At 40.7% G+C, this 27981-nt stretch overlaps 1 protein-coding gene across 6 annotated transcripts in view; it reads right to left on the bottom strand.

Annotated features, from left to right (window-relative positions):
* Cped1 (cadherin-like and PC-esterase domain containing 1) overlaps positions 1-27981 on the bottom strand; it is a 270698-nt gene that overhangs the window by 160054 nt on the left and 82663 nt on the right. For all 6 annotated transcript variants that reach the window (XM_006505040.4, XM_011241054.3, XM_006505042.4 and 3 more), the window contains 2 exons: positions 11192-11324; positions 7497-7665 (listed from right to left, as the gene is read on the bottom strand). In XM_006505040.4, the coding sequence (XP_006505103.1) occupies positions 7497-7665; positions 11192-11324 (302 nt within the window). The remainder of the gene's footprint in view (positions 1-7496; positions 7666-11191; positions 11325-27981) is intronic.

Genomic DNA, 27981 nt, shown 5'->3' with positions numbered 1-27981 from the left:
AATATGGCCACTTAGGCACAACAGAAATCAGAATGCCGTTTTTATGTTAAGAAGGGGAGAGTTGCCCAGAGCCTCTGGGAAGTCCACAGGCTCCAGTACGGGGGAGCAACACTTGCTATTTGTCCCTTCTCCTGGGTCTTTCTCTCACCCTGCGACCACATTAGCTTAGGCTTGGTATAGAATAAGAGAGCAGAGCAGTTGTGCAGGCATGAGGCCACATACATCCAACGTACTACAAGAGAGTGCCTTTCCCATCTCCTAAATGCCCTGAAGGAGTTTTATCTCACCTGACTTCACACTGAACCCTTGTGTGTTAATTCACTTCCATATTTTCATAAATCACTGACTCTCTAGCATTAAAGGAAGTGATATTTGCTAGCAACAAATAATTCGCAAATTTATTAATTAGGGCTGGGACTCATGGGTTTACATTTCTGTTGTCACTATTCTACATTATGTATGCATTTAACCTTCACACCAAACACTAAAGGCACATATACCTGTTATAGTTTCACTATAGCGTATAATATAATATAATATAATATAATATAATATAATATAATATAACATTGGAAGCCAGTATTGGTTTATTTGCCTGGAGAAGAATTCCACTATGTTTAAGAGGCAGGGCATAGGGATGCAGTCAGGATTAGAGACAGTCATAGTGTAGGGGCCCTATGCTTGTTTGTGGATAACTTGCTTAAACAGGACTGACTAGGCTGCAGAGGGCTCACCATGGTTAAGAGTACTTGTTGCTCTTGCAGAGAGCCAAGTTCAGGTTCCAACACCAATATACTGACTCACAACCATCTGTAGCTCCAGTTTCAGGTGGTCCAATCCTCTCTTCTGGCCTCTATGAGCAATGTGTACATATGGTACACACACACACACACACACACACACACACACACACACACACACACACACAGGCTCTAACCATGTGTTCTGTATCTTAGGACATCCAGCAAGAAGATTATCCCAAAGGTAATTCCTCAATCTTGGTCTAGGTCTCTGAGCCATAATTAATTTTATAACTTACCCAGTCTGCAGTGTTAACAGTAATGGAAAGCACACTAAAATATTATCAGTTCATTATATCTGTCAGTTGATGACATTCATTCTGAACAGATAAGAAGTGGAAATTAATAAAATGCCTATAAATTAATCACATTGGTTTTTTTTTGTGATAGTCAACTTTTAATTCATGTTCTCTCAAATCAGATGTTCTGATGTTAGCATCACTTGTGAGTTTACTTTTCTATTGCTGCAATAAAACACCTCGACCAAGGTAACTTATAGAAGGAGGGATTTATTTGGGTTTACGGCTCCAGAGGTGATGAGTCCATCGCCATAATGGTTGGGAAATGCAATGGCAAAGGCTCACTCCGGATAGAGCAGCAAGCTGAGAGCTGCTGTCTTCAACCACAAACAGGAAGCAGAGAGTGAACTGGGAATGGTCCATGGCTTTCTGAAACTTCAAATTCCAGCATCCCGTACCTCGCCCCAACCCAATCCCACAGCGGCCTGCTTCATCCAGCAGAGCCACACCTCTTAAATCTATCCAAACAGCACCACCAATTAAGGACCAAGTATTCAAATGCCTGAGCAGATGAGGGCCCTGTCCTTCAGGCCACCACACTATCAACAGGTACCATTAATTCAAACGATAGTGCTACCCATAATAACACTCTTTGAGAGTCCATGGACCATTGTGTGGGTTTCTCAGATATAGATTCAGGGCCTGACTTCCTAAAGTTGAGGGTTGTATGATAAAGTTGCCACATTTGACTGAAAAAAAAAAAACAAAAACAAAACAAGCCATGGCTAATGCATCATTTTCTTTCTATTCAGGAGAATAATTTAAGATCAATCTTAAGAATTAATGAGCCTTCAAAATTATCTGACAAATCTTTTGTGGAATGAGGTTGGAAATGAATTAATGGGCAAAATGCTTTTGAGAAAATAAAATTACCATCAAGAGCATCAATTATTTTGAATTCATGCGCTTTAAAATCATGTGCAGTTGTAAACCAATTAGTCTTTTCTACAGCAAACACTCATTTGAAGTAATAATAATAACACTATTGTGAGATGATTAGATAAGTTTTTCATGGTTGTTAGTTATTTTCTTCTTGAGCATCATTCCTATTTGATAATTATCTATGATTTTCACTTATAGAAAACCAGACTTAGCACGAACACATAATGCATTTTAAAGTGAACGCAAGCACGTATTGGCTAAGTAATACATCAACTCATTTTACAAACTCTTGGGAGCAGACTTTTATTCACATTCTTCCTACTGATGACATAAATCTCTCAGGCCCGCTAAAGGGCCAGGTGCCCAGTGAAAGCCTTTTACAAGGTCTGCTCCACAGCCTGCAGTCTCAGACATAAAAATGAATACCAGAGAAGAACACTTGTTATGATTGAAACCATAGTGTAGCTTTATTACTATTTCCAAAGACATTACTCCTTTTCACTCCGGGATTACATTAGCTGTCTCACCTGGCATTATCAAAGCCCCTGCATACATGAGGCTAACCCCAATCCAGTAATTGTGTCCTATTTCCAAATGGAAAAAGAAGTAAGGCGTCTCTGCATCTTTGCTAAGTTCTGGGCTCTCCTCCTTACACACTTTGCAGAGTTCGCTGGTAGTCAAGGGATCTGCAGGTACAAGACATGGACAAAAAGTCCCCCCAAGGTGGAGGGCAGCGATTGCGAGCCAGTGAGTTGTCATAGTTGCTTGCTTTACCTTTGCTTCCCATTGATGACTCCTCCCACTTGAGAAATGTCCATATCCCTCAGATATTCACCTTTTCAATCAAAGTGCCTCATAATCTGGGGGATGGCAGCAATCTATTGCATTTACTGGAAAGTGAATTACCACCCATGTGTCCTTTGCCCATACAATTTATACCTCAGCAAAGCAGAGTGGCTGGCCTTAGAGCAGTCAGGAGTAAAGTAGACTCAAGCAGTTTCTTCACACAATCCAAAAATTCTAAATAAACTTTAATTCAGTTCCACAAAGATGAATGGATCAGAAGATGGTTATATGCGAGGGCTATCTCCTTATAAATTCATACTTGACATCCCATATGTCAAATAAATTTATATCTGGTATCAAATATATGATAGCTGATCAGTGATTTCATGTAGGTTATGCTTCAACTGGACAAAAATAAGACTCTGACAAGCTTCCTGCCTGAGGCACAAATCACCTTACATTACGTTTTCATCAAAACCGCCAACTACAATCACAAGTGTAGAGAATCTTCCAGCCTCATAAAAAAGTTACAGACATCAGAGATTTCTCTCTGCTGAGTGACTCCTGATTTTGTGATTTACAGTGAATAAAGGGATAACTCATGACTTTTTACTCTAAGAACCAAGTCTAAATTTATGACATTTCTCACAGTTCATCTGTGTGATTTGTGTGTGAAGACAGTCGTGGATGCATCTAACTAAAAGTAACAGTTAGAAAGTTCGTGAAAGACTCCACTCAAGTCCCTGGAAGCTTTGAAGGAAGGGAACAAGATAATTTTGAATAAAATATTGCATAATGTTGAAGCTATTCAAAAAATAATAATGCCACAACAGAGACATATCTGATTGTTTAAATTCACATGAGAGGACACCGTGAGCGAATGCTGCATTTGCCATTTTTCTGCGCCCCCTTTCCTTTCTACCCCTTTTGGGGGTGAGCATCCTCTGAATTACTTAACACTTCACTTAAATTTTTAAATATTTTCATCCTAAAGTGACTTTTAAAAGTTCAGTTACTACGTTTTATTATTTCTCAAGTTCGCATGTCTTGATATTTTTTTCATCTGCTCCTGGAGCGTTCACAGATAAGGCATCTCAGCAGCAGGCCTAACTGGAAATAAATGAGCTCTCAGTCTTATCTCTTACCGCTTTTGTATTTAGGTTAGCTGCCAGGATGTCCTATACACTACCATTGGTAACCAGTTTAGTGGGCTTACCTCACTGAATAGGGAATAAATCACTGCTCATCTAACTAAATAATTCTGCCTCTGAATATAGGATTCGTTATATGAGCCTGGGTGCATGCACATGTACACACACACACACATACACACACACACACACACACACATCTTATGAAACTTAAGGACAGAGTATATCAGCATGCTGATATAACATGGTTAGTCTTTGGTGAGTTTGCTTACATTTGTTCTCCACACTGGCATGAAGAGACTTCTGTGTATTTTTACACATCTTAAAATACCAGGAGGAAATAGTATTTTACAGAATAAAAAAACCAATCGGTCAGATGAGTATGACCTTTTGTTGGGAAGCCTAAGTACTTCAGTTGAAGGGTAAATAAACACCCGCCCTTGTTTTCTGAACTCTGTACTGTCAAGCACAAGGTTGACCTAATAAGGAAACAATCACCTCCTGCATGTGAGCCCAGGAAGCTTTCCATCTCCACTTCAGAGCAGATAACGGTATCTTAGGGGTAATCATCAGCAAGGTCTTCTTTTAAAAGATAAATCCGAAGAGCAGAAAGAAACTGACAAGAGGTCTACGAACTGGAGACCAAGCATTCAAACACATGAGCCAATGGAGGCTGGGATGGTTTGTATATGCTCAGCCTGGGGAGTGGCACTATTAGAAGGTGTGGCCTTGCTGGAGTAGGTGTGTCACTGTGGGTGTGGGCTTTAAGACCCTCATCCTAGCTGCCCGGAAGTCAATACTCTTCTAGCAGCCTTCAGATGAAGACATAGAACTCTCAGCTCCTCCTGCACCATGCCTGCCTGGATGCTGCCACGTTCCTTTCTTGATGATAATGGACTGAACTGCTGATCCTGTAAGCCAGTCCTAATTGAATGTTGTTCTAATTGAATATAAGAGTTGCCTTGGTCATGGTATCTGTTCACAGCAGTAAAGCTCTAACTGAGACAGGGGTCATTCTCATTCCAAACAACAATTTCACAATCTTGGATTACATAATGACAGTCACAGTGTGCTTCCTGTCAGGGCTTTCCTGAATCTAAGAATTTGGCGGGGGTGATAAAATTCAGAACTGGCAAAGGACTGGCGTCACATCATCACAGAGAATCAAAGGGGTTCTTTAGGGCTTGGTATTTTCCCTCCTCACCTCTCCTCACACAAACTGGTCTTTCCCTAATACTATCCCAACCAGAATACATAAATCCACAGAAGGGAGCAAAGAGAAGAACGTAGAGAACACACGAAGCACAGACACCTTAGCAAAAAATGTCGCAAGCTGAGTGATACGTGCCACACAGTAGAACTGGACTTAAAATAACCTGATTAACATATCCAAGGGAATAATCAAAGATGAAACACAGTGAAATAGAGAAGAGAAAGCACCCACCCATGGTAACGAGGAGGAAATGCAGTAAGAAATTAATAGAAGTTAGGAACACTTATGGTGTACCAGCATGTGTTATAAGTACAGATTTAGAAGATAAGACTAAAGAACTGTCCTCGAAACAAACTCTTCCTGAAAGCACATGAAGAGACAGATAATAGCTCAGCAGGCAAAGGCACTGGCCACTGAGCCTGAGTTTGATCCCTGCGACCCACTGTAGAGGGAGACAACTAACTCATGAAAGTTGTTCTTTGACCCTCTCAAGTATGGCATGTCCTGTGGGCTCCTACCATTCACACACACACACACACACACACACACACACACACACACACACACACATCATCATCATCATCATCATCATCATCATCGTCGTCGTCATCATCATCATCAAATTTCAGGACCAGCAAAGTGGCCCAGCAGATACAAGTACTGAGAGTCTGAGTCTCATTCCCGGAGCCCATGTAGAGGGAGAAGGGGAGGACCAACTCCTGAAAGTTGTCCTCAGAGCTCTAGCTATGCGTGTTGACAAGGGCACTCTAGAAGTTGATGCAGGAGGATTATAAGTTAGGCTGAGATTCGATCTTGAAATCAATAACTAAATAATAACTATTATGAGAAAACAATAAGCATTGCTGCAGATGTTAAATCCATGGTGACTGCAACATTGCATATATTAAAATTAACTTTCCAGGTTACAGAACATTCGTGCCCTACAATGAAAAATGTCGAACTATGGTTTTGATGAAATAAAAGGAAAAATATACTAAACAACAAGATAGAACAGGAGGAATAATGCCCCAAAGCTGCCTGCACACTCTTACTGAGCTGTGACACTCATCATCTTCCTGCTGGAGTTTGAACACTTGGTTCTCAGACCTTTGACCTCAGGCAAACCACACTCTTGACTTTCCTGGTCTCTGCTTAAGTGTTTGTGGAACTTGTGACTAGTGTAACACGATTTGAAGACTGCGATTCTCGTCTGTCTTTGTTCAACCTCCATTCTTCAGTTAAACCGTATAAAGGTACAAATATTTTTAGGTCACAATGGCTGTAAATTAGCAGCCATGTTTAATTTAGATCAATAGAAAGGAGGGAATGGGGATAGCCGTAGTGTGAGTAGCTACTTCGAAGACTTGCCGAAGACAATTCAGAATAAATCAGGTTGGACTCCACTGTCTCAAGATTCACGGAGAAACATCGATGTGTGTAGACTTGAGTTCCAATGACTATTTCAAGGTTAAAGACAGCAAGTTCAAGATCTTGGGCCACCAATCCTGCTTCCATAGATTGTGGGCTGCTGCTAGGGACATAGGATACCTGTGTCTGTTACTAGGTCAGTGAGTGTTTCATCACAATGTTTAAATGAACAAGTAAAGTGTCGTTACTGGAACACTTCTCAGAGTTCAGAACGTAATTGATGCAAGGCAAACCCAGGAAAAAAAAAAAACCATCCTGTCACTTTTGAACCTCAAGACCATGTCTTCTGGTTTCTTTCCAGTTCTCTCCTGTCGACGCTCTGAACAATGGTTCCTGCAAAATCAAAGTTCTATCCAATGTGTCCGCAGAGAACTTATTTGGAACCAAGTTAACTTGCATTTCCCCTTATAACTCAACTTTTTGGAGATACTAGTAAGCTCTTCCTGCAAACACCCTCATTATCTTTGATACCACAGCTTGCAGTGTTAGGCACACTTCATGGCGTCTCTTTTCACCCAGCTGATACTGTCAGTATTGACTGATGTAATGAAACAGTCATTGAGCTTCCTAACGATGAAGCAGAAAGCAGAAAGGCAAAATCATATTTTCATTTGTTACACTGACTATATTTTTTTTTCTTAAATAAATGGAAAGCCAGGAAAAACAGAGAACGTGCGAGAAGCCGCTAGGTAAAAGAACTGACCTCAGAATGGTAGGTAGAAAAGAGGTGTGGGGGGAAAGGATCCTTAGTGAATTAAGCTATTTTCAGCTCATTTTTGAACCTTCATGAAATGAAAATGTCGGCTTGCAGCAATAAAAAGATGCAATCTTTGTTCAAAGGGATTTGATAGCCATAAAGATCAGAGAATGGCAGCCCAACCCATTTTACTTATCTTCAGCATACCGCGTGAGACGACAGCTTGCGTAGGACCTTTACCTTGACAGTGAAGCGTTTCTTCTTTGGTGGGCTCCATACCGTGCCAGTTGAATGAATGAAGGCCCGCAAAGGCCTTAAGGAGGTCACCAACACATATGCCTTAAGAATCACAGATAGCTCTTCTGCTCTGGAGATTGCTTCGTGCGGGGCAACGACTGTAGTCAGATTCCTACAGAAAAAAAAAAAATCATAGCGCTGCATTTAAAATTGAGTATGCAATGGGCGAATGACCTAAAGCTTGATAAAACCTCCTCCCCCCTCCCCCCTTGGTCAGTGGGTTTCCTGAAACAATTGCAGCTGTTGGATTTTTTCTCGCCACCAGGGGGTGCACGAGCACAAAGACACGCCATCAATGGGTAGGGGTCTTTATACTGGAAGACTGAATCAAACAATTTTCCCCCCAAAGGAAAACAGTACTTACAATAATGTTTAAAGAATTATGAAAATTAATTTAGTCACACTCTGTGACTTCGAATTCATGGGACTTTTGAGCAGAAGTGAATGCATGAATTTGGGTGAGAAACTCTCCTCCTCCCCTGCTTTCTTAGATGCTCTCTTCAATTTGTGCAAACATTGAATTATTTAACAGCAGACAGGCCATCAAGAATATGCTTGAATAGTTCCCCCAATTCATATCTACATAACAAACACCCCTCATTGCTCATAACTAAAGGCCAACTTAAAGGCCAAATGTAAAGATAGCAATAAACAATACTTGTTTCTTGTTTTGTTACGAAGCAAACACACTTCCATCATAAATCATACCAAAATGTAAAATTATTTGTATTTCTGTCTCTATGTCAGGAATCTAATCCTAATCAATAATAATGTAGCTTGTGCTTATGAAAACTATGGAAGTTAAAACATTGTGCCGAAGCCACATTAATTTCTCAATAAGCACTACTAAATGCTGAACCATTATCTAGTAATTATACAAGTAGATGAGGCAACTCGTTTATGTCTTGAATGACAGAATTAAAATACCTATCTCCCCCGTGTGATCCTAAAATCCTTTACCCAGAATCTGTAGAGTCCAGGAAAGCAGGGAGGGACCTTTGGTGGGAAGAGGAAAAGAAAGAACTTAAGGGAGGGAGGATGGAAGAACAGGGATGATATGAAAGAGAAAGGGGAAACGTGGAGGGAGGTTTAAGGGGGGGGGTATGGGAGGGAAGGGCAGTGGAGGAGGCTGGAGAGGGATAACCAACACTAACGATGTTCAAAATAAGCTGTAGGAAGCCCACTGCTTTATAAACTTCAAAAATGTTTACATTTTCCATAGAAGAGTTTCACCAGAACTAGGCAGTACGTATGATGCTCCTCCCAGGAGTCATAGATTACAAAGTAAAAGCCCAGTGCACTGTGGGATGCCTCCCTAAAGCAGTCTGTCAGGAGTGTCTCAGAGATCTCCCAAATAACACAGGCTATTGTCATTGTCCTTGGTTGCCTACCAGGACCCGATGGTAAGATTCTGTTGCTAATGACACCAATCACTTTAGTCATACAACATGGAGGAATCAAATTGGTACTGACTGGGAAACTTCCTTCCCTGCTGGCCAGCTTCTGTAGTGTTGAAAAGTGCTATATGTAGGTTCGGGGCAGGGGAACACCATCCTACCCAGTAGTGAACCTGTGAACTACAGTAAAGGCCTGGGGGTGGGGGGCAAAATGTGCCCATAGGTGCAATAGTGGATGTACTGGCTAGTTTTGTGTCAACTTGACACAGCTGGGGTTATCACAGAGAAAGGAGCTTCAGTTGAGGAAATGCCTCCATGAGATCCAACTGTAAGGCATTTTCTCAATTAGTGATCAAGGGGGAAGGGCCCCTTGTGGGTGGGACCATCCCTGGGCTGGTAGTCTTGGGTTCTATAAGAGAGCAGGCTGAGCAAGCCAGGGGAGGCAAGCCAGTAAAGAACATCCCTCCATGGCCTCTGCATCGGATCCTGCTTTCTGACCTGCTTGAGTTCCAGTCCTGACTTCCTTGGTGATGAACAGCAGTATGGAAGTGTAAGCCGAATAAACCCTTTCCTCCCCAACTTGCTTCTTGGTCATGATGTTTGTGCAGGAATAGAAACCCTGACTAAGACAGTGGCATAGATGTTATTGGTAAGTAACAATCTTTTGCTTGGACTTATGGCATGTTCCACAGGAGCACATGGATGTCTACTATTGTGAATCTGGCCAGGGATCTGCCTAAAGAGCTCGCAGGCTCCAGGATTAAATCTGCTAATTTGTTGTTAAAAGGACAGAGTATCAAACTGCTCTCTAAATTCCTATTGATAGATTAGTGAAGCTATCCATAGATTAGTGAAGCTCTCGAATCTCGTCAGAGAAGTTTCTCTGTACAGTGGACAGTAACTAATGCAGAAGCTCACAGCTTGTCACAGTGCAGAAGATCCAGGTCGGTGGGTCCTCAGGGCGTCTATATTATGCCTACCCCGCAGAAGAGCAAGGTGAAGGAAGGGCTGTAAGAGCTGGAGGTCAGGGTGGACCAGACTGAAAGTGCTGCTTTTATGACCTCCCAGCAGCTGGTTCTGCTACCACTAGACATGCGTAAGATCAAGCCATTCACCCATCCACCCTGAGGCAGGGAGGGTCTGACAAGTTCCACCCCTGAGGAGCTGTTGAGAGTTAATGGCTTATGGGAAGACAGAGTCTGTTTCCTTTAAGAATGTGACCCGTGGAAGGTTGATTGCCACACCCTACCATGGTGGATGGCTCCTCACCCACAATGATATAAGTAGTACAACGTGTTATATAAATAGTAAATAAAGGCATGATGCTGCTGGGGTTTGGTGACTGGTGGATCTCAGGGGAGGAGAGAAGGTAGAGATTAAGATCAAAATACATTATACAAAATTCTTAAAGATTAATATAAATATTATATTTAAAGTATCCTTTCCTGGAAATACCTTGAACAACTTGATACCCTTTCTTAGATTGTAGGACTCATAAAAATTTAATAGCTAAAAAAAATCCATTCAGCCATATTCAAAGACTAAAGCAATGCAGTGCGGATATAAAATAGAAGTTAAAACTTTATAGTTTTACACTGTCAAGGTTCTAAATTCAATTTACATTAGTGTAACTTACTAGCTAAGAGTCCAATTTATCCAAATGTTTATTCTGCAGAAGCAGAAACTTGAATTAGTCTAGAAGAAAGTCAATGATGACGTTCCTTTAAAAAAAAAAGTAGCTGGGCATGGTGGCACACGCCTTTAATCCCACAACTTGGGAGGCAAAGGTAGGTGGATCTCTGAGTTCGAGGCCAGCCTGGTCTACAAAGTGAGTTCCAGGACAGCCAGGGCTATACAGAGAAACCCTGTCTCGAAAAACCAAATATAGATATTATTTAATGTATATGAGTACTCTGTAGATGTCTTTAGACACACCAGAAGAGGGCATCAGATCCTATCACAGATGGTTGTGAGCCACCATGTGGTTGCTGGGAATTGAACTCAGGACCTCAGTGGACCTCTTATTCACTGAGCCATCTCTCCAGCCCTGATGACACTCCCTGTTAAGGCACAATGTCTGAGCATCCTTCTGAATGGGGCATAACAATTCACCAAGTCACAACCTCCCACCCCGCCCCAACCCAATGCCCGAGCTCTGAGCTCTGAGTTCTAGTTTTTTTTTTTTTTTTTCTTGTTGCCTACAATATGTGTTGGATAGAACATCACACATGGATATCTTACAACTGTTTGCGGTGCCAGTCCCGAGGTTTCCATACATGTGGCTTCTCTGCTTTTGAGAGATGACTGGAAACCCTCAGCCGTGACTGTGTCTCCTGATCCAGGCACACAGAGGAACTCACTGGAAGTCGAAATTCTGAAAAGAGTCACAAGCAAAAGACAGTCATTCTTGTTGGTTCCTCCGGGAGTTGCTTCTAAATTACAGTGCCATCAGTTACATCAAAACTGCAGAGTCCATCTCTCCACTCTGAAGTCAGGTTGCATCTACGAAGTAAGAATGCATGATCAAAGAGGAGTTTGTTTTGGAGGGTTATTTGTTTGCCCTGCCCCCCATCACCAGGAAAGAAACGGTAATAACTGGTTCTCAATTTGCTTGCTCAGAAAGGAAAATAGGTTCCGTATTTCTAACCATTCAACCCCAAGCTGATCTCCATCCACACTTAGCAGTGTGCTCTGTCCCTGATAGAAAGGTGTCTGTAGGCACTGACTGCGGTGTGAACAGAACTCAGAAAGGGAGTTAACTCCCCGACAAAGTATTGCTTCATTTACTTTACTTGCTTATGACCCATGACCTTGGTCCCTTCACAAGGGTTTTTATTTCGGAAAGGTTTAAGTTGACACAAATGAAGAATAGCAATATCTTACTTCAGAACAGTTACACTGAAATGTTTAAAAGGTGAAAATTTTGGATATGCTTAGAAAGAGAACCCAGAAGGTACAAAAAGCCGTAGAATAAAAACGGAAAGCCTCCGCCACCCGAAGTGGGTGCTTACACATCGACTTTTAAAATCCCGAGAAACACGGGACATCTGGAGCATCTTATCTTTTCTAAAACATACAATGGATACAATTGAGATAAGTAACAATGTGCCTATACTAATGTATATACATAGGGATTTGTTTGTTTTTGGTTTTTTTGTTATAATATATAAGAGAGACTTCCCAATGGTCCATGCCTGGCTTACTTCTTAGGTTTATGGAGAATTACTCCATATACACTTCTCAGTGGATAATAGTACTCCATATATGTAAAATTGAGTAGGCCATTCTTCCCTGCTGTGTTCTTACTTTTGAAATATTTCTCCATTGATATTTTCACAACACTGTGATAAACATTCTCCTACAACTATTTGGGTGCACCTATATAAGTTTGCCCAAATTCTTCTAGGCATGTAGAGTTACCAGGTCAGTGGACAAACGTGTTGTACCTTTATTAGACATTATCAAATAACCTCTTAAAACATTTATCCAAATTTCTATACTATCCAACAGTGTGTAGGACTTGTTTTACCCCCCCCCCAGCCAGGTCACACTACTTTTTTTTGAGTTACACAATTTATCCAGGTCTCAAAATGGAATTTAATTTTCCTCTTGTACACACTCCATCAATACTATCATAGTCTAATTTAAAACCTCTCACATTCCCAAGTGAAAGTCTCAGAAGTAGGACTGTTTGATGCATTCCCACAGCCCACTGTAACACAGTGTGATTCTGTGCAAGTGAATGCTGATAATCTATTATTATTATAATCTATATATTATTAATATATATCTATTAATATATATCTATTAATATATATTATTTTTATTATTAATATATATATTATTTTTATTATTTATATTATCTATTAATATATATATTATTAATCTATATCTATTATTATTATAATCTATTATTATTATAATCTATTATAAGTAAGACTTTCTTAGTAAAGATGTTCCATCTATCATAACAGCAGAATTGGTGCTATTCAAATTGCTTTGGTGTTGAAGTTGATAAATGAAGAGGCATAGCAGATCATTTCTTTCCTTGGAATTCACAACCTCAATTTTTTTTATTACATTTGGTGTACGTGTGTGTGAGCAGGTGCCTGTGCAGGTCTAAGGACAAGTTATAGGAGTTGGTTGTCTCCATCCAGCATGTGTGCAGGTCTCAGGGCCTGAGCCCAGATAGTCAGGCTTGGAAGTGAGTACCTTTACTCATGGAGCCATCCACCTGACCTGGAAATATGGTAGCCAAGGTATGCAGCCTAGTGGTAGAGCATGCAATTAGCATGTACATGACCTTGGGTAAAATCCTCATCTATGGGGGAAGAAAAAAGTAAGATGTTGACAAAAATCCCTCAATCTTGGCTTGTTGATGGTTACATTTTATGATTCCCATAAAACAACAACAACATCCCTTTTGCAATTAGTTATATCTTGATATCAAAAAGGACTCTTATTTTATTTGAATATGGGAAAAATGAGCAGACATAAACTCCTTTAATGTATAGAAAAATCAGCTGTGTTTCATGGAAGTGTTATAAGTGATTGTGAACACAATTATCTTATGTTATATTACAGAATCAGATATTTGTGGGAGGGGCCTTTTAGGTCTTTGGTGAATCCATCCAACATTTTTTTCAATAGGTTAGCCCACCCACTTCCTTCCTACCCTGCTTCCTCCCTCCTAACTCCTAGACACATGCAGAACGCCTAGAATTCTCCCCACAATACAACTGAAAATAGCTTCTGTAGTCTTAAGGAATTTGGGAGATGAGAGACTCTGTTACATGGGTAGTCTTCCAAATAACTCTCTAATTCACTCACGTGGGGTAGTTGAAATGTTTTATAAGCAATTACATGTGAAGTGCCTTGCACATGTCCATTAGGTTTTCTTGCCCATGGTATGAAGTCAGAGTGTGTAATAGATTCAGATGTGAAATGCTACCCAGTGAGTAGTGCGGTGCTTTTATTTATTGCATACTCTTAGCTTGTCTCAGAGAGCACCGAAGCCTGTAAGCTTATGAGTCGCCTGGAGTAAAACTGGACCATTTGTTAGAGATGCAGTAGGACTGCCTTTCTCATGCCTTTTAATATGTAGTGAAATGTGTCCCAGTGCCTGCTGACTGGGGTGCTGTTATATGAGCAGGAAGACTGAGCCAGAAGAGGCTTGTCTTTGCATTTCTGATCTTGCCAATCAACACTGGGATTGTGACACTGTTGGAGAGTCCTCTAGATTCCGGAATGTGAGTGTCATGAGTTGTCAAAGCTTTTCATAATACTAAAACACAAGGCTGACCATTTCCAGGTGCTCCTGTTAGCAATGAAATAGTTTGGAGTTGTTTAGCCAACTTGTGGTTACAAACCAAAATGTTACCCTAAGGAACTAAAAATACGTCCCTTGCTTAATAATTCCTCCTGCTCTGTGTAGCATGTAATTATATACAGCACAGGTAAAGACTAAACACTGGAAAACACGTGTACTAGAAAAGATTAGCTGCCAATTTTCTGGTGTCTTTGATTTAATGTTTTGCCCCATAGCTAGTAATTAATATGAAAGTAATAGCAAAAATATAATTATGTTCCACAAATGTTTGGATGTTGCCTTGCATTTCTTATTAAGAAACTAAATACAGTGTTTTGTATTTTAAATTTCCAGTGAAGATAAAAGTCCTTGATTAACAATTAATAATGATTTGAGATTAGCAGTATAAATAAATATAGTTATAAGGGTATTAATTTCTATTTCTGCCTGTGGGCATTTACAAATCTTAATGCTTATCTTGCAGGTATAAAAGCTACAGAAAATATAACTTCGAAACTCACGTGCATCACAAATATGACTTTAGAAATGCACACATTGAAGCTGGAGAGATGGCTCAGCCATTAAAGGCTAGGCTCACAACCAAATATATAAGAGAAATACACACATTGAAGTCCTACCCAGAAATAGCTTCTATTGTAGTCATCAAGCAAAGACTACAGGTAGAGGGGCACACATATTTCCAAGGCAAGAAAGATAGGCAACCAATGACCCACCATCTTCTACCCCTAAACCTGAGTTCTTGCTAGCACCTAATGTCAAGAAATCCACATGGATGTAGTCTGTGAAAGGCAGCCATCTTGAGGAAGGCCGGGAGTGAACTGCAGGGCTAAATGAAGAGGACCCAACACCAATGCCACACTTGGAAAAGAGGAGCTGTAGCCACAGTTCACTCCACCATGTGTTCATGAGTTCACATATAGGAAAAGAATAAAGGAGAAGTAATGGTATCTTAATATCCAGCAAGTATATTGACAAAGGGCAGCAGGCGATGGCTTAGACTGAACCATATGGAATTACTGTTTGTAAGTAAAAACAGTAGAATATTGATCAAATATCAACAACTGCACAGTGGTCCACCCAATGTTTCTTTTATTACATCATGGGACTTACTGGAGGGAAAAAAAATTAGAAATGTATAATCAGGTAAGATTGGGTGCATGGACTCAGGGAACATCATGGAAGACCTGGCAGAAAGATTCTAAGAGTCAGAGGTCAGGGAACCTGGGGACCACAGTGTCATTTGACATTGTCAGGTACATCTGTACTCATGAACTCAGCAGCTGTGATGTTTCACCTGTGACATGTGTAATTTCAAGTCAGTCAATATTCCAACATGAATGCTGAATGGGCCCATGAGTCCCTACCTCTCATTAAGGAACAATTGACAGTCAAAGGATGCTAGTAGGGAGAGAGTCAGCTTTCTTTTAGTGTGGCACCTGATAAGTCTACAGTGTTCCAGTGGGTAGCCCAACACTGGGGCATATGGGTAGCACAAATTGGTCACAGGACAAATTGGATACTGGGGGAGTGAGAGGGAATCCAGGAGGAGTTTGGGCAGTGAGTATGATCAGCATATATTGTATGAACACATAAAAATATAGAAGAATTAATAAAATATTATTTTAAAAATTAAACTAGTTTTAGCGTGAGCACATAGTCACACTACGTGCAAAAATCTACCTATACATTGATCACCTGTTTTTAAGAAAGAGGTGACCCTGAGGTCACTCATGAGTGTTTAGCATCTTCCTTGTAACCAATGGAGTCGTAGTCCAAGTCTCCTACAAAACAACAAATATCCTCACCTCTTAATCTGCTCCAGTTGTGAATGATGATGAAAAAAAAAAATCACAGCCAAAAGGCATAGTGGGTACAGAACAAATCTTTGCTGAATGAGTACCTGGATAGTAGCTAAGGTCATTTGCAAGTCTAGTTTTCTTAATTCTGGATACAAAGCTGCCATTCTAATACATGGTTTAATGGGGCATTAAGTGAGGAGAACTTATTGGCCTGCAAATTTAGCATATTGCATTAATGATCAGCATGTCACAGGGCCAACCACCTGCCCTTCTGTTTGTATGAGGCCCAGCAGCCTTATGGGAAAGAGACTTCAGATGGATGTTCTTTAAGCCACCACCCCCTGAGAAGGTATTTGAGGAATATCAATCAATCATCCTTTCACCTCTTCAGGAGAGGACAAAACAATAAGGGGTACAGCCACACAAATGTATGTATAACAAGGATGACTGTGTAGACCCAGCTGATACCACATCTGCACTCCTGAGTAGAGCGGGAAGATTCACACCCTGTTCTTTGGTCAGGTTTAGCTTTGTGTGGTCCTAAGGGAGGAAGGAGTGCAGCAGCTCATGTCTTGTTTTACGCATTTAAAGGAAATTTCTATTAGGTTCTAATCCTGTGTTAGGTCATAAGTAGAGTAAAATTGGAACTGACACACACAGCATATCCGAGTCAAGCTCTCTATACTTTGTTCAAACAAAAGTGTCCTGCCAGCAACAGATCCAAATGGATTCACAGCAAGACTTCCTAGACAATTGCAGGTCGTCATTTGGGACTTTGCATACTTCAAATGCACTGAGTCCTTAACAGGTTTTATTGTCATTTTATTAAAATAGCATTGACCATGGTGTCTTTGGGAGAACGAGTATGGCAAACACATAAATGTATTATTAGAACACATTTCAATCTCACAGTCTGGAATCATTGCACTTCTATGTGTGCCAGTGGATGATGACTTCCTCTTGATGGCCTCAGAGGTCTTTGCCATGCTGTTATCACAGAAGGACATGTCATACCACAAATGTATAAATATATACACATCAATAAGACAACACTTCAATACCATACTCTTTGGGGGCAAAAGCATCACATGCCTTCTGTTATAGGAAATGAGATGTAATCCATGCCCTGTAGTATGTGGAACGACCAGCTCAATGACACAACACAGCAACGCGCTTTAAACGGAGTAGTCATTGTACAAAATCCCCACCAACTAACCGACCCATCAATCACACGCCTATCAAGCATTCAGCAAATGCAAGCTGTAAGTGCCCTTCATTCAGTTCTTTCAGTGGAAGTGTCAAAGTCACACAGTTCTACAAAACCAATTTTCCCCATGGACTCCTCTATGTTTTGACCATGACAACATAAGAACCTTGAATTCCACTCATTTTCCTTGGTAATAAAAGCTGTGTCTAGACTACCACTTCAATTTTCTTGCCCTATGATTTCACCGCAATGACCAAACAGCATGAAAGATTGTTTTATTACTTTATGGCAGCTTAATTTTCCTCTGATGTTTTTCTACATGAATTTTCCAGATGACAAGAATTTTTTAAAGAAAAGAAAATGCTTGACTACCCCAGCAAAGCCCAAGATGAATAATTTAACATAAATTAATGAGTGTCATTAATAACAATTTGAAACACAGCTTCCAACAAATATTAATACATAAGAGTCCAATAAATATGACAATAAAGTAGATGCCTAAATCCACCTGCTGTAAAAGAAGTTAATCATTTTACTAATATCAAGCCATCTCCCTCAGGAGACATTTTCTGGAATAAACCATGAAATAGTATTGATTTAATTTGAATCAGAATAATTAATGGCTTACTAGAATCTGCAACAGTAATTATAAATTCCTCTTAAATGTAGTGTAGTCAGTGATAACTTAAATGTAAGATACAAACACTGGCTGAGGGTAATGGTTACCCTTTAAATGAAACCAGGCATTAACATGTTCTAGAATGGCAAATCCACAACTCTAGAATTTTTACATCATATTTTAATATATAAAGTATACAATGTTACTATCAAGTAGCTTCTCTATTTGTATATTGTTTGCAAACAAAGGTATTATATTTGAGCCAAGGCTTTTTTTTTTTTATGATAGCAAGAATTTCATGATCTTTGAATCCCAAGATAAGAATTTAGAAGACACAGAAACTTACAACAGTTGACTAAATGAAGTCTCATGGGAGATAGGGACTTACATGCCAGAAACAGGTGACCAGCGTGGGACACTGGAGGAAGACAAACGAGTACAGAATTATGGTCTGATTCTGAGGTTCCTTCCTGACCACTGGCCAGTAGTGTGATTGCGTTCCGTCGGGCTCAGGTTCAACAAACTTTTCATCTCTTGTCAAGATTATAAATAATATATCATAAATTATGATAGACTATATATATGTTATATTCTATATATGTTGAGTTATTGCATTAGTATTCATAGATTTGCCACATCCAAAGCTTGGCTTTCACACTCAGTTGTTTTGGTTTTGGTTTGTATGTGGTACTAGGGTCCCTTGTATGCTTGTCAAACACTCTACAACTGAGCTACATCCCAGCCTTCCTTTTCATTTCTCATTTAGAGACAGGTGTACTGGCTAGTTTTGTGTCAACTTGACACAGGCTTGAGTTATCACAGAGAAAGGAGCTTCAGTTGGGGAAATGCCTCCACGAGATCCAGCTGTAAGGCATTCTCTCAACTAGTGAACAAGGTGGGAGGTACCCTTGTGGGTGGTGCCCTCTCTGGGCTGATAGTCTTGGTTCTATAAAAGAGCAGGCTGAGCAAGCCAGGGGAAGCAAGCCAGTAAGAAACATCCCTCCATGGCCTCTGCATCAGCTGCTGCTTCCTGCCCTGCTTGAATTCCAGTCCTGACTTTCTTTGGTGATGAGCAGCAGGGTGGAAATGTAGGCTGAATAATCCCTTTCCTCCCCAACTTGTTTCTTGGTCATGATGTTTTGTCCAGGAATAGAAACCCTGACTAAGACAACAGGTCTTAATAATTTGCTTAAACTCACTCTAGCACAGGCTAACCTTGATTTTGTGTGCTTCCTGTCTCCGTGGCCTCCTGAGCAGGTAGGATTCCATTTAACCTTGCTTATTTGCATCTCCCTTGTGCTAGTTAGTTTTTATTGTCAAGTTGACACAACCTAGATTCAACTGGGAAGAGGAAACTTCAACTGAAGAATTGGCTTCATCAGACTGTCTGTGAGCATGTCGGAAGGGCATTATCTTCATTACTAATTGATGGACTGTACCATTCCTAGGCAGATGAGTCTAGGATTTTTTTTAAAAGAAAGATAGATGAGCACTATCAAGGAACAAGCCAATAGCAGCACTCTTCCATGGTCTCTGCTTCATTTCCTACCTCCAGGTTTCTGCTTGAGTTGCTCAGTGACAGACTGACCTAGAAGTGTAAGCAGTATGAACCCCATTTCTTCCTTAAGCTGCTTTCTGTCATGATATTTTTGACAACAACAGAAAATAAAGCAAACTAGAACATCCCTGTAAGGCAATCCCAAACTTGAAATTACCTTGTTTTAATCTGCTACTTTGATGACTGAGAAAAAGCTGATAGTAAAAAAAAAAAAAAAATGTATTTTGCTATTTTTTTAAAATATCTTGAAGAAAATATTTGTGGCACTCAAAATTGTTCCTGACATCTTCAATAAATTAGGGTTATATAGTCATTGATTTAAAAAGTCCAGTAAGTCCTAATATCACTCACCAGTCATGAAAAAAAAAATCGACATTATTTTTGATCACAATAGATTCTGGCCAACATGTAGTGATTCTATAGCTCAATTTAGAAGTAGCAGAAAGAATTCAAGATGTCTAGTAGCAAAGAAAAAATATTAAAAATACTGATTTTCCTCTTTTCATTCCCCTAATGAAGGAATCATGTTGACTTAGAAACTAAGTCTTTAATGTATATCTTGGCATGACTCGTGAAAATCAAACTATTGCTCTGTACAGGTGAGCTGGAACGGGAAGAGTGTACAAAAGTTCACGGAAGAGAGTGACTGGGGAAACAGTGTTTTGGTGAACTGAAGGGAACTACCCAGGAAATAAGCTTTTACATGTAAATTTTTTCATGTAAGCTTTTACATGAAGAATTTGGCAGAAAGTTCGTTCTGTGATGAGGGACAGTGAGACAGACAGTTCCAAGCACAAAGGTGCTTGCTGCCAAGTATGAAGACCTGGGTTCGATCCCTACAGGAACCTTAAGGGAGACCATTAAGTCCAGTGGGTTGTCCCTTGACTTCCACTTGTGTATTGTGGCTTGTCCCTTCCCCCAGTCAATCAATTAATAAATTAGTCAGTGAATAAACAAATGTTACAGGTTGAGTGATCCTAAATCTTCCTTTAGTGTCAAAAAAAAAAAAAAAAAAACAACCCAAAAAACAAAAAACAAAACCCATCTACCCTACAAGGCCTTTGGAACTAGAGATGAGGGCTTTGAAAGTGGCGGTTTTACTTTGCTTGCCCAATCAGCGTGATGCCCAGCTTTCTCAAAGGGTTGTTTGGCCTGGCTCCCCTGCCACACTGTGCCTCAGTTCCCCTGTGGCTGGAGTCAGGTTCCACAGCTTGAGTGGGCTTGGGGTGCTCTTCCCAAGAGGAGTTGGCGGTCACTAGCAGGCCAGCAAAGTTGGATTTAGAGGAAAAGACACGAAGTGTCTCTAAGGGATCTGAAATGTAAGAGTTCTCATTCAATTTCATGGCTCTAGGTGAAACGAGACAGAGGTCCATGGCTACCGTTATCCATCAAGCGATCTGTAGTTCAGGCTCTCCCACACTGCTTCTCCCGCATAGGTACTTGCCCAGCATCCTGTAGCTGCTGACAGTTTCTCCCAGAAGCTGGCTCCTCAGCGCTTTTGTCCACTCCTTGATCTAACTTTTCTTTCCTAAATGACTTTACAAAATTCTCAGTATACTTTAGTCCTGAGAGTCTGAGTTGGCTGTAAGGCATGTATTCCCCACTAGAATTTTCTTAAGTTGATTTGTGTTGACACACTAGAGGTTTCTCTCTTTCCAGTTTTGCTTTTAGGTGTGAGCCATGTCTTGTATGGTTAAGGAGTTTCACCCACCGACAGCTTAAAAGTGTTTCAGTGGCTCACGCATAGCAAAATGCTCTATTAAAATCTGTCCAATGGGTAACAGTTTCTTTCATTAAGGTCTTCATTGGCACCTTGGCACTCTCTTCTTTTGCCCTTGGCCACTTTAGGTTTACGAATACATTGTATTATTGGGAAATTTAAAATATCATTTTGTGGATTGGACCTTGTATTTTTATAGCCAGCTGTGATTATAGTTGAAAGTTCTTTCTCTTGGGTGACACAGCACTATTCTAAAACTGGCTGTAGACTGACCAACGCTGAGTGGAGGAGAAGGCTAAAGAAACTGAAGCATTTGCAAAACACGAAACAGAAGACGAAGAACAGATTCAGTTCACTTAAACACATCATCTTTCTTAGTAATTCTATTTAGAGTCAGAGTAAACATTCCTGTGACAGAAATATTTGGATTACTGGGTCATGAATAGTGATGGCTTCATACTTGAAAAATAAGTACAGCCCTGCATCTCAACTCCATTCTAGAGAAATTTGTTTGTTGAGTCCAATTGTGACACTTAAAGTTCAGTGATGTTAAGCACATCGAATTCCAACATCAAAAGGGGGATAGGGAAGAAGGGAGGGAGGGAAGAAAGGAGAGAGAGGGGAAGGGGGAGGGGGGAGAGGGGAGAGGGGAGAGAGAGAGAGAGAGAGAGAGAGAGAGAGAGAGAGAGAGATCCTATTTCCCAACTTTCTCTCCCCTTTTTACAGTCTACAGTCAGTGAGAGATGCTGTGGAATGAGTCTGCTCCAATAGTACTGCAATGTGTGTGACTTGACTTGAAGAACTGTGAGTGAGGTCTACCAGCAAGGAATCACCCTTAAATTAAAATGAGGTGGATAGCAAGAGAAGTGCCATGTAGCAGGATGACATAAAATTAAGGGCAGCTTTCAGTTCAGTGTTTTGTATTTGATAGACTACTTTTCTATAGACCAGTGTTTTTTCAATCTTTCTACTTCAGTGACACTTTAATACAGTTCTTCATGTTGTAGAGACCCTAATCATAAAATTATATTTTTGTTGCTACTTCATAACTGTAATTTTCCTATTATGAATCATAATGAAAATATTTTTGGAGATACAAGTTTGCTAAAGGGGTTGCTACACGTTGAAAACCACAGATCTAGGGTATACATATGTTTATATGGAGGGCTTTGTCCATATGTGTCTATATGGGTGTCTTCTCTCATTTTCTGACTTGTTTTTAGAGACAAGGGTTCTTACCGAACTTTGATCTCACCAATCGGCTAGACTAGCTATCTGGTATAGCTTTAACTGTCTACTTAACACAACCTAGAATTACCTAGGAAGAGAGTCTTAAATGAAGAATTAACAAAATCAGGTTGGGTTAAGGTCACGATTTTAGGGGTCCTGTCTTGATTGCTTAATTGATATAGGAAAACCCAGCCCACTGTGAGCAGTGCCATTCTCTAGACAGGTAGTCCTGAATAGTATGAGAGAAGAGAAAGCTAGCCTAGAGCAAGGAAGGAAGGAAGGAAGGAAGGAAGGAAGGAAGGAAGGAAGGAAGGAAGGAAGGAAGGAAGCAAAGACCCATGGGTTTGACCTTTCTTCTCTTGACTGTGAATGTGATCTTTAAATTCCTGACTTGACGTCCCCACAATATGAATTGCAACAGTGAATTGTGAGCCAAATAAACCTCTTTCCATATGTTATTTTTAATCACAGTAATAAAAATAAAACTAGACCACTGTGGTGGTTTCAATAAGAATGGTCCCATTGGCTCATATGTTTGAATGTTTAGTCACCAGGTTGTGGGACTACTTGAGATTAGAAGGATTAAGAGGTGTGGCCCTGTCAGAAGAAGTACGCCACTTGGGATGAGCTATGAGGTTTCAAAAGCTCACTCTACGCTATCTGCCTGTAAAAGAGGATGTAGCTCTCAGCTTTTTCTAAGGCCATCAGTACTGCCATACTCCCACCATGCCCCCATCATGATAATGGGTTGACCCTCTGGATCTGCAAGCAAGCTGCCAATTAAATGCTTTCTTTTATAAGAATTGTATTGTTCATGATGTTTCTTCACAGAATTGGAACACTGACCAAGACAAGCTCTTTGCAATATAGTGAAAAAAAATATTTAATGCCCATAAACTTCTCATTGTACACGTATAACATGCAGTATTCAAAGCAATTTAAAGATATGAACCCAGTCCTTCCAGGCCCGGAAGGTGGTGCTATTATACCAGAGAGGCCCAGACCTGAAGCTGCTGTTTGCACTCATAGGAGACTCACCCTTGACCTCTCATCCTTAACTCCAAATATGTGACTACAGCATAAAGCTTCCCACGGTAGGCCTTCCTTTTGCTTGGCAGAGATATCGATAGCTTGAGCAGTTGAGTCTAGTATAGTCACATGAGAAAAGGGGTAATAAGATAAGGTATAAGGGGATCCCTAGAAGATCTCATATAAGCAAGTAGTGAGGCCTGGAGAGTTTTCTCGCTCAAGGCTAGCAATTCTGGTCTGCTGTTGAGTTTCCTAACAAAACCAAACCATCTTCTGCCTGTTGTAAGTGCACATTGCAGTGCTTAATCATAATGCCCATGAGCACTCTATCAGGAGGATTGTGTTATCTGATGACATAATAAAAGCAGAATGAGTAACTAAATGTAATCTCCTCTTAGATCCAGCCATAATAGTTTCTTCCAAATAAATTCTTCCTTAGTTTGGATAATATAATCAGCCTAAAAAATCCAGAATAGTGGTGTAGCAGGAGATATGGATCTGAACATGAGTGCATCTACCCCATAAATAATTATGTGAGGTTAAAGAGGGGCTAGATACAGTCAGTGTCTAATATATAAGTAAGGATTTAATGCTATGTCTTATTAATTTTTTAGGGTAGCTTATCTATAAAACTACCCTGGCATATGAACCCTTACAAAGTCCTGCCAATTTATATTTAAAACAAGCCTCATAGGCAAGCCCGCCTGCATGCCACCACACTCCTGGCCGTGATGATCATTGACTAACTTTCTGACATTGTCAACCAGCCCTAAATTAAATGCTTTATTATACAAGTGTCCCTGGCTGTGGTGTCTCCTCACATCAATAGAACCGTAACTAAGAAACCTTATATGCAACGCATACAGATTTATAATAAAGCTTGCCATACAAAGCATTTTATAACGACCACATGAAGAAGGAAAAATCAATAAAATCATTTCCACTTTATAAGTCTAAAAGAAGGCCAAATGGAACTATTTTACCTAGATTTCCTTACAGCTGAGTGAACACCGAATGAGACCTCTCCTTCTGGTTCCTAGGACTCCTGTCTCCCTGCAGGTTTGAATTGCTGTCAGGGCTTGCATTCTCACAAAAGTGGTTGAGTGAGACACATCAGGCAAGAAGATCCCCTCACTTAATATGGGTGAATTCCTTGCTTTGTCATTCTGGGACAAGGTGACCCTTTGGAATGCTATACTGTGGGCTCCAGGCTCCTTTTCTTTAGTAAAAATGACAAAAAAAAAAAAAAAAAAAAAAAAGAGGAAAAGAGAACATCCTCCATCTGACCACTAGATGGTGCTAGAAGTAGTTTTTAAAAATAGTCTCAAAAATTATATATGCGATGAATCACAGGGTTTGAAAGATGTTTGCTGTATAATAGAGTCTATGCATCTCTCACAAACAGGAGCACGTCTACCCCATCATCAAAGGGGAGAACTCCTTTCAAAGCTACTCTCTTATTCAGTTAATTACATTTCTGACAGGACAGGTGTCCTTTCTAATCACAACTCTAGCTCAGAAGGCAAGATTCTGATTCTGCGTAGGAATCTGCATGCATGTTTCATTTTCCATATGCTTTGCTGCGACTTTCGCTTTCAGTTGCTATCACGATTAGTTTTCAATGTGACATGTTGGAAGAGACCAAATGCCTGCGCCAAGGCATTAGTCTTAATAAATGTGTCTTATTATGCATACACCCTACAATGCGATGTTCTAGAGATGAGCCACAACAGACATGATCTCAGGAGCAAATCTCTGCGACATACAGCCGAGGGAGGAGGCCACGCACACGTCAGTGAATGCCTCACATTAATGGACTCTTATTTTCTAATGCTGGAGATTTGTTCAAGTCAAGTCAGTGTCCTGGTCTCTATGGCTATGAAAATGAGTGAACCCTCGAGTGTCTCGAAATTACTACTGTTTTCTTCCATAACCGTTCCAATACTGTTGAGAGCAAATATCTTTCTTTACTACCAGAAGAAGGCTAGGGGAATGCTTGATTTGAAATTCAACATCCATTGTATATCTCCCCAAACCACTGACCTCTCCCACCCCTGTGTGTTTGTGTGTGTATATGTATGTGTGTGTATGTGTACGTGCACATGTGTATATGTGTGTGTGTGTGTATCTGTATGTATTGTATGTGTTTGTGTGTGCATGCGTGTGTCTGTCTCTATGTGTGTGTATGTGTGCATGTGTGTGTACAAGCATTTGTGCACATGCATGTGTGCACATATGTGCGCATGCACATGTGTGTGTGTGCCTGTGTATATATGTGTGCGTATCTGTGTGTATGTGTGTGTGCATGTGTACATCTGTGTGTGTTTGTGTGTATATATATATGTGTGTGTGCACATGTGTGTGTGTGTATATATGTGTATGTATGTGTCTATGTATCTGTGTATATGTGTATATACATGTGCCTGTCTGTGTGTGTGCAGGTGTGTGTGCAGGTGTGTGCCATGCATCTTCCTCTATCATTTTTGAGATAGGATCACTAACTGGGCCTGGAGCTTCTCACTGGGTTTTGCCTGGTTGGCCAGAAAGCTCTGTGGATCCTACTTTTGCCCATCCTAGTCTTAGGATCACAAGCGTGTACAGCTGTGCCTGACTTTTCACATAAGTGCAAGGGGTAGGTTTTTACTGCTGTGATAAAACACCATGACCGAAAGTAACTTGGGAAGGGAAAGGTTTGTTTCAGCTTACAATTCTCAGGTCGCACTCCATCAGTTAGGAGAATCAGGGCAGGAACTCAGGGCAGGAACCTGGAGCTAGGAGATGAGGCAGGACTTCCAGGGGCCCTGCATGCAGGCTAAGAGATGCAGGAGCGGGAGAAGGAGAATCACCATGCTTCAGAAGGAGAAAAGCCACCAGTCACGTGAGATCTAGGGTAGAGTGGCCATTGGCCACTTCACCGACTGGGCCTGGGGTAGCAGGTCGGAGTTTAGAAACAGAACTAAGCTGAGGGAAGGTTTAGGGCATTGAGCTGGGACTAAAGGTAACTGAGCAACTGAAGCTAAGGGCAGATTTAGGGAGCTGAGCTAGGAGCAAAAAGAAGGGTATGACAGCCAAAGGAGGTTTAGAAGAGCCTGGCCATTGAGCTAAAGCAATATAAAAATAAGCTGGTGTGTGTGTGTGTGTGTGTGTGTCCGTCCACAGATCCAGAGGAACCCGCCAGAGGCTTAAAGTGCTGTAGCAAAGACTACATACAACAGTAGAGGTTCAGAAAGAGATCAAGGTGGAGATCTTGCGATTTTGTTCCTAAAGGCAGATGCACTTTGGATTTACTAGGTAACAACCAAGTTCTTTGTGCTCCTGTTATTCCTTTGCGTGACAGAGTAGCTGACAACGCTGCACTAAATTACAAAATAAAAGAAAAAATAGACAAAGGTCTGAATATTAGTCAAAACTACTACATTTCTTCCTTTGAAACTCTCAGGTTTTGCTTCTTTTTTTTTTCTTCGGTGTTCAGATCTAAATAAAAATATCCACCAAAGTCCGCTGCAATCCAGACAGGGGCTCTTCCTCGCTGGTCTAGGTTTAGTCGCTGTGTCTCACACATCCTCACTCTCCTTTGTATGGTACATGCATAAAAGAAACACAACAGTTAGCGAGATTCATTTCCTCTGGCTTGAAGGCAGAATCACTGAAATGAAGAAACTGCCTGGGGAACTAACCAATGAGAAGAACAGAAGAAACCTGGGAGAGATACAGAGAGAGGCTTCTCACCATTGATTTCCTGCTCCATCCTTGGGCTGTCAGCACTGAGATGCTCCTCCAAAGAAACACTGAGAACACATCTGAAGAGGACAAACTGCAAGCCTGCCTGAGAGAAGTGCTCCAACCTGCCTACATAAAGACCAACCAACAACCCGAGAAAGGGCTCAATTGTCTGCTGCTGCTGCTGTTGTAGTGTTTTTTAGTTTGTTTTTGTTTTTGTTTTGTTGTCTTTGTTTTTCGGAGCATTGAGGTAGAAAGACCTTTGGCTACATGGGAAAGCTCCCACAAGCAGTTTCTGCTGCTGGAGATTTGTTTATAGCTTTCTAGCATACATGTGGATAGGAATCTAATACTTCTTATTTTAAAAAAAATGGCTACAACTTGAAGGAATGAGATGGCTTCCCTACTTCTCTGGCTCTTGGTTTCTGACCTGTAGCATTAGATCAATAGTTACATCACAGTGAGGAAGTAGGTAAGCCAGTCTGCATTGGCAAACCCCTCTGATGATTGGCAGGGCTCTCCAGCCATTACTCCAACACTCTCCACTAACGACCTTTCCATTTTCAATAATCTTTAACATTCAAAACGGTGGTGATGATTACGTTGTATCACTTTCCTCTCCCGTGGCTGCTGCAAAAGGTCTCACAAATGCAACTTAAGATGGACAGGTTTCATGGAAGGAGTTACAGAGAAAAAGTTTGGAGCCGAGACGAAAGGATGGACCATCTAAAGACTGCCATATCCGGGGATCCATCCCATAATCAGCTTCCAAACGCTGACACCATTGCATACACTAGCAAGATTTTGCTGAAAGGACCCT

This window comes from Mus musculus, chromosome 6, assembly GCF_000001635.26.
Source record: "Mus musculus strain C57BL/6J chromosome 6, GRCm38.p6 C57BL/6J".
NCBI classification, from domain to species: domain Eukaryota; kingdom Metazoa; phylum Chordata; class Mammalia; order Rodentia; family Muridae; genus Mus; species Mus musculus.
Note: the sequence above shows the minus strand (reverse complement) of the source record. Positions and strands in the feature narration are given on the sequence as shown.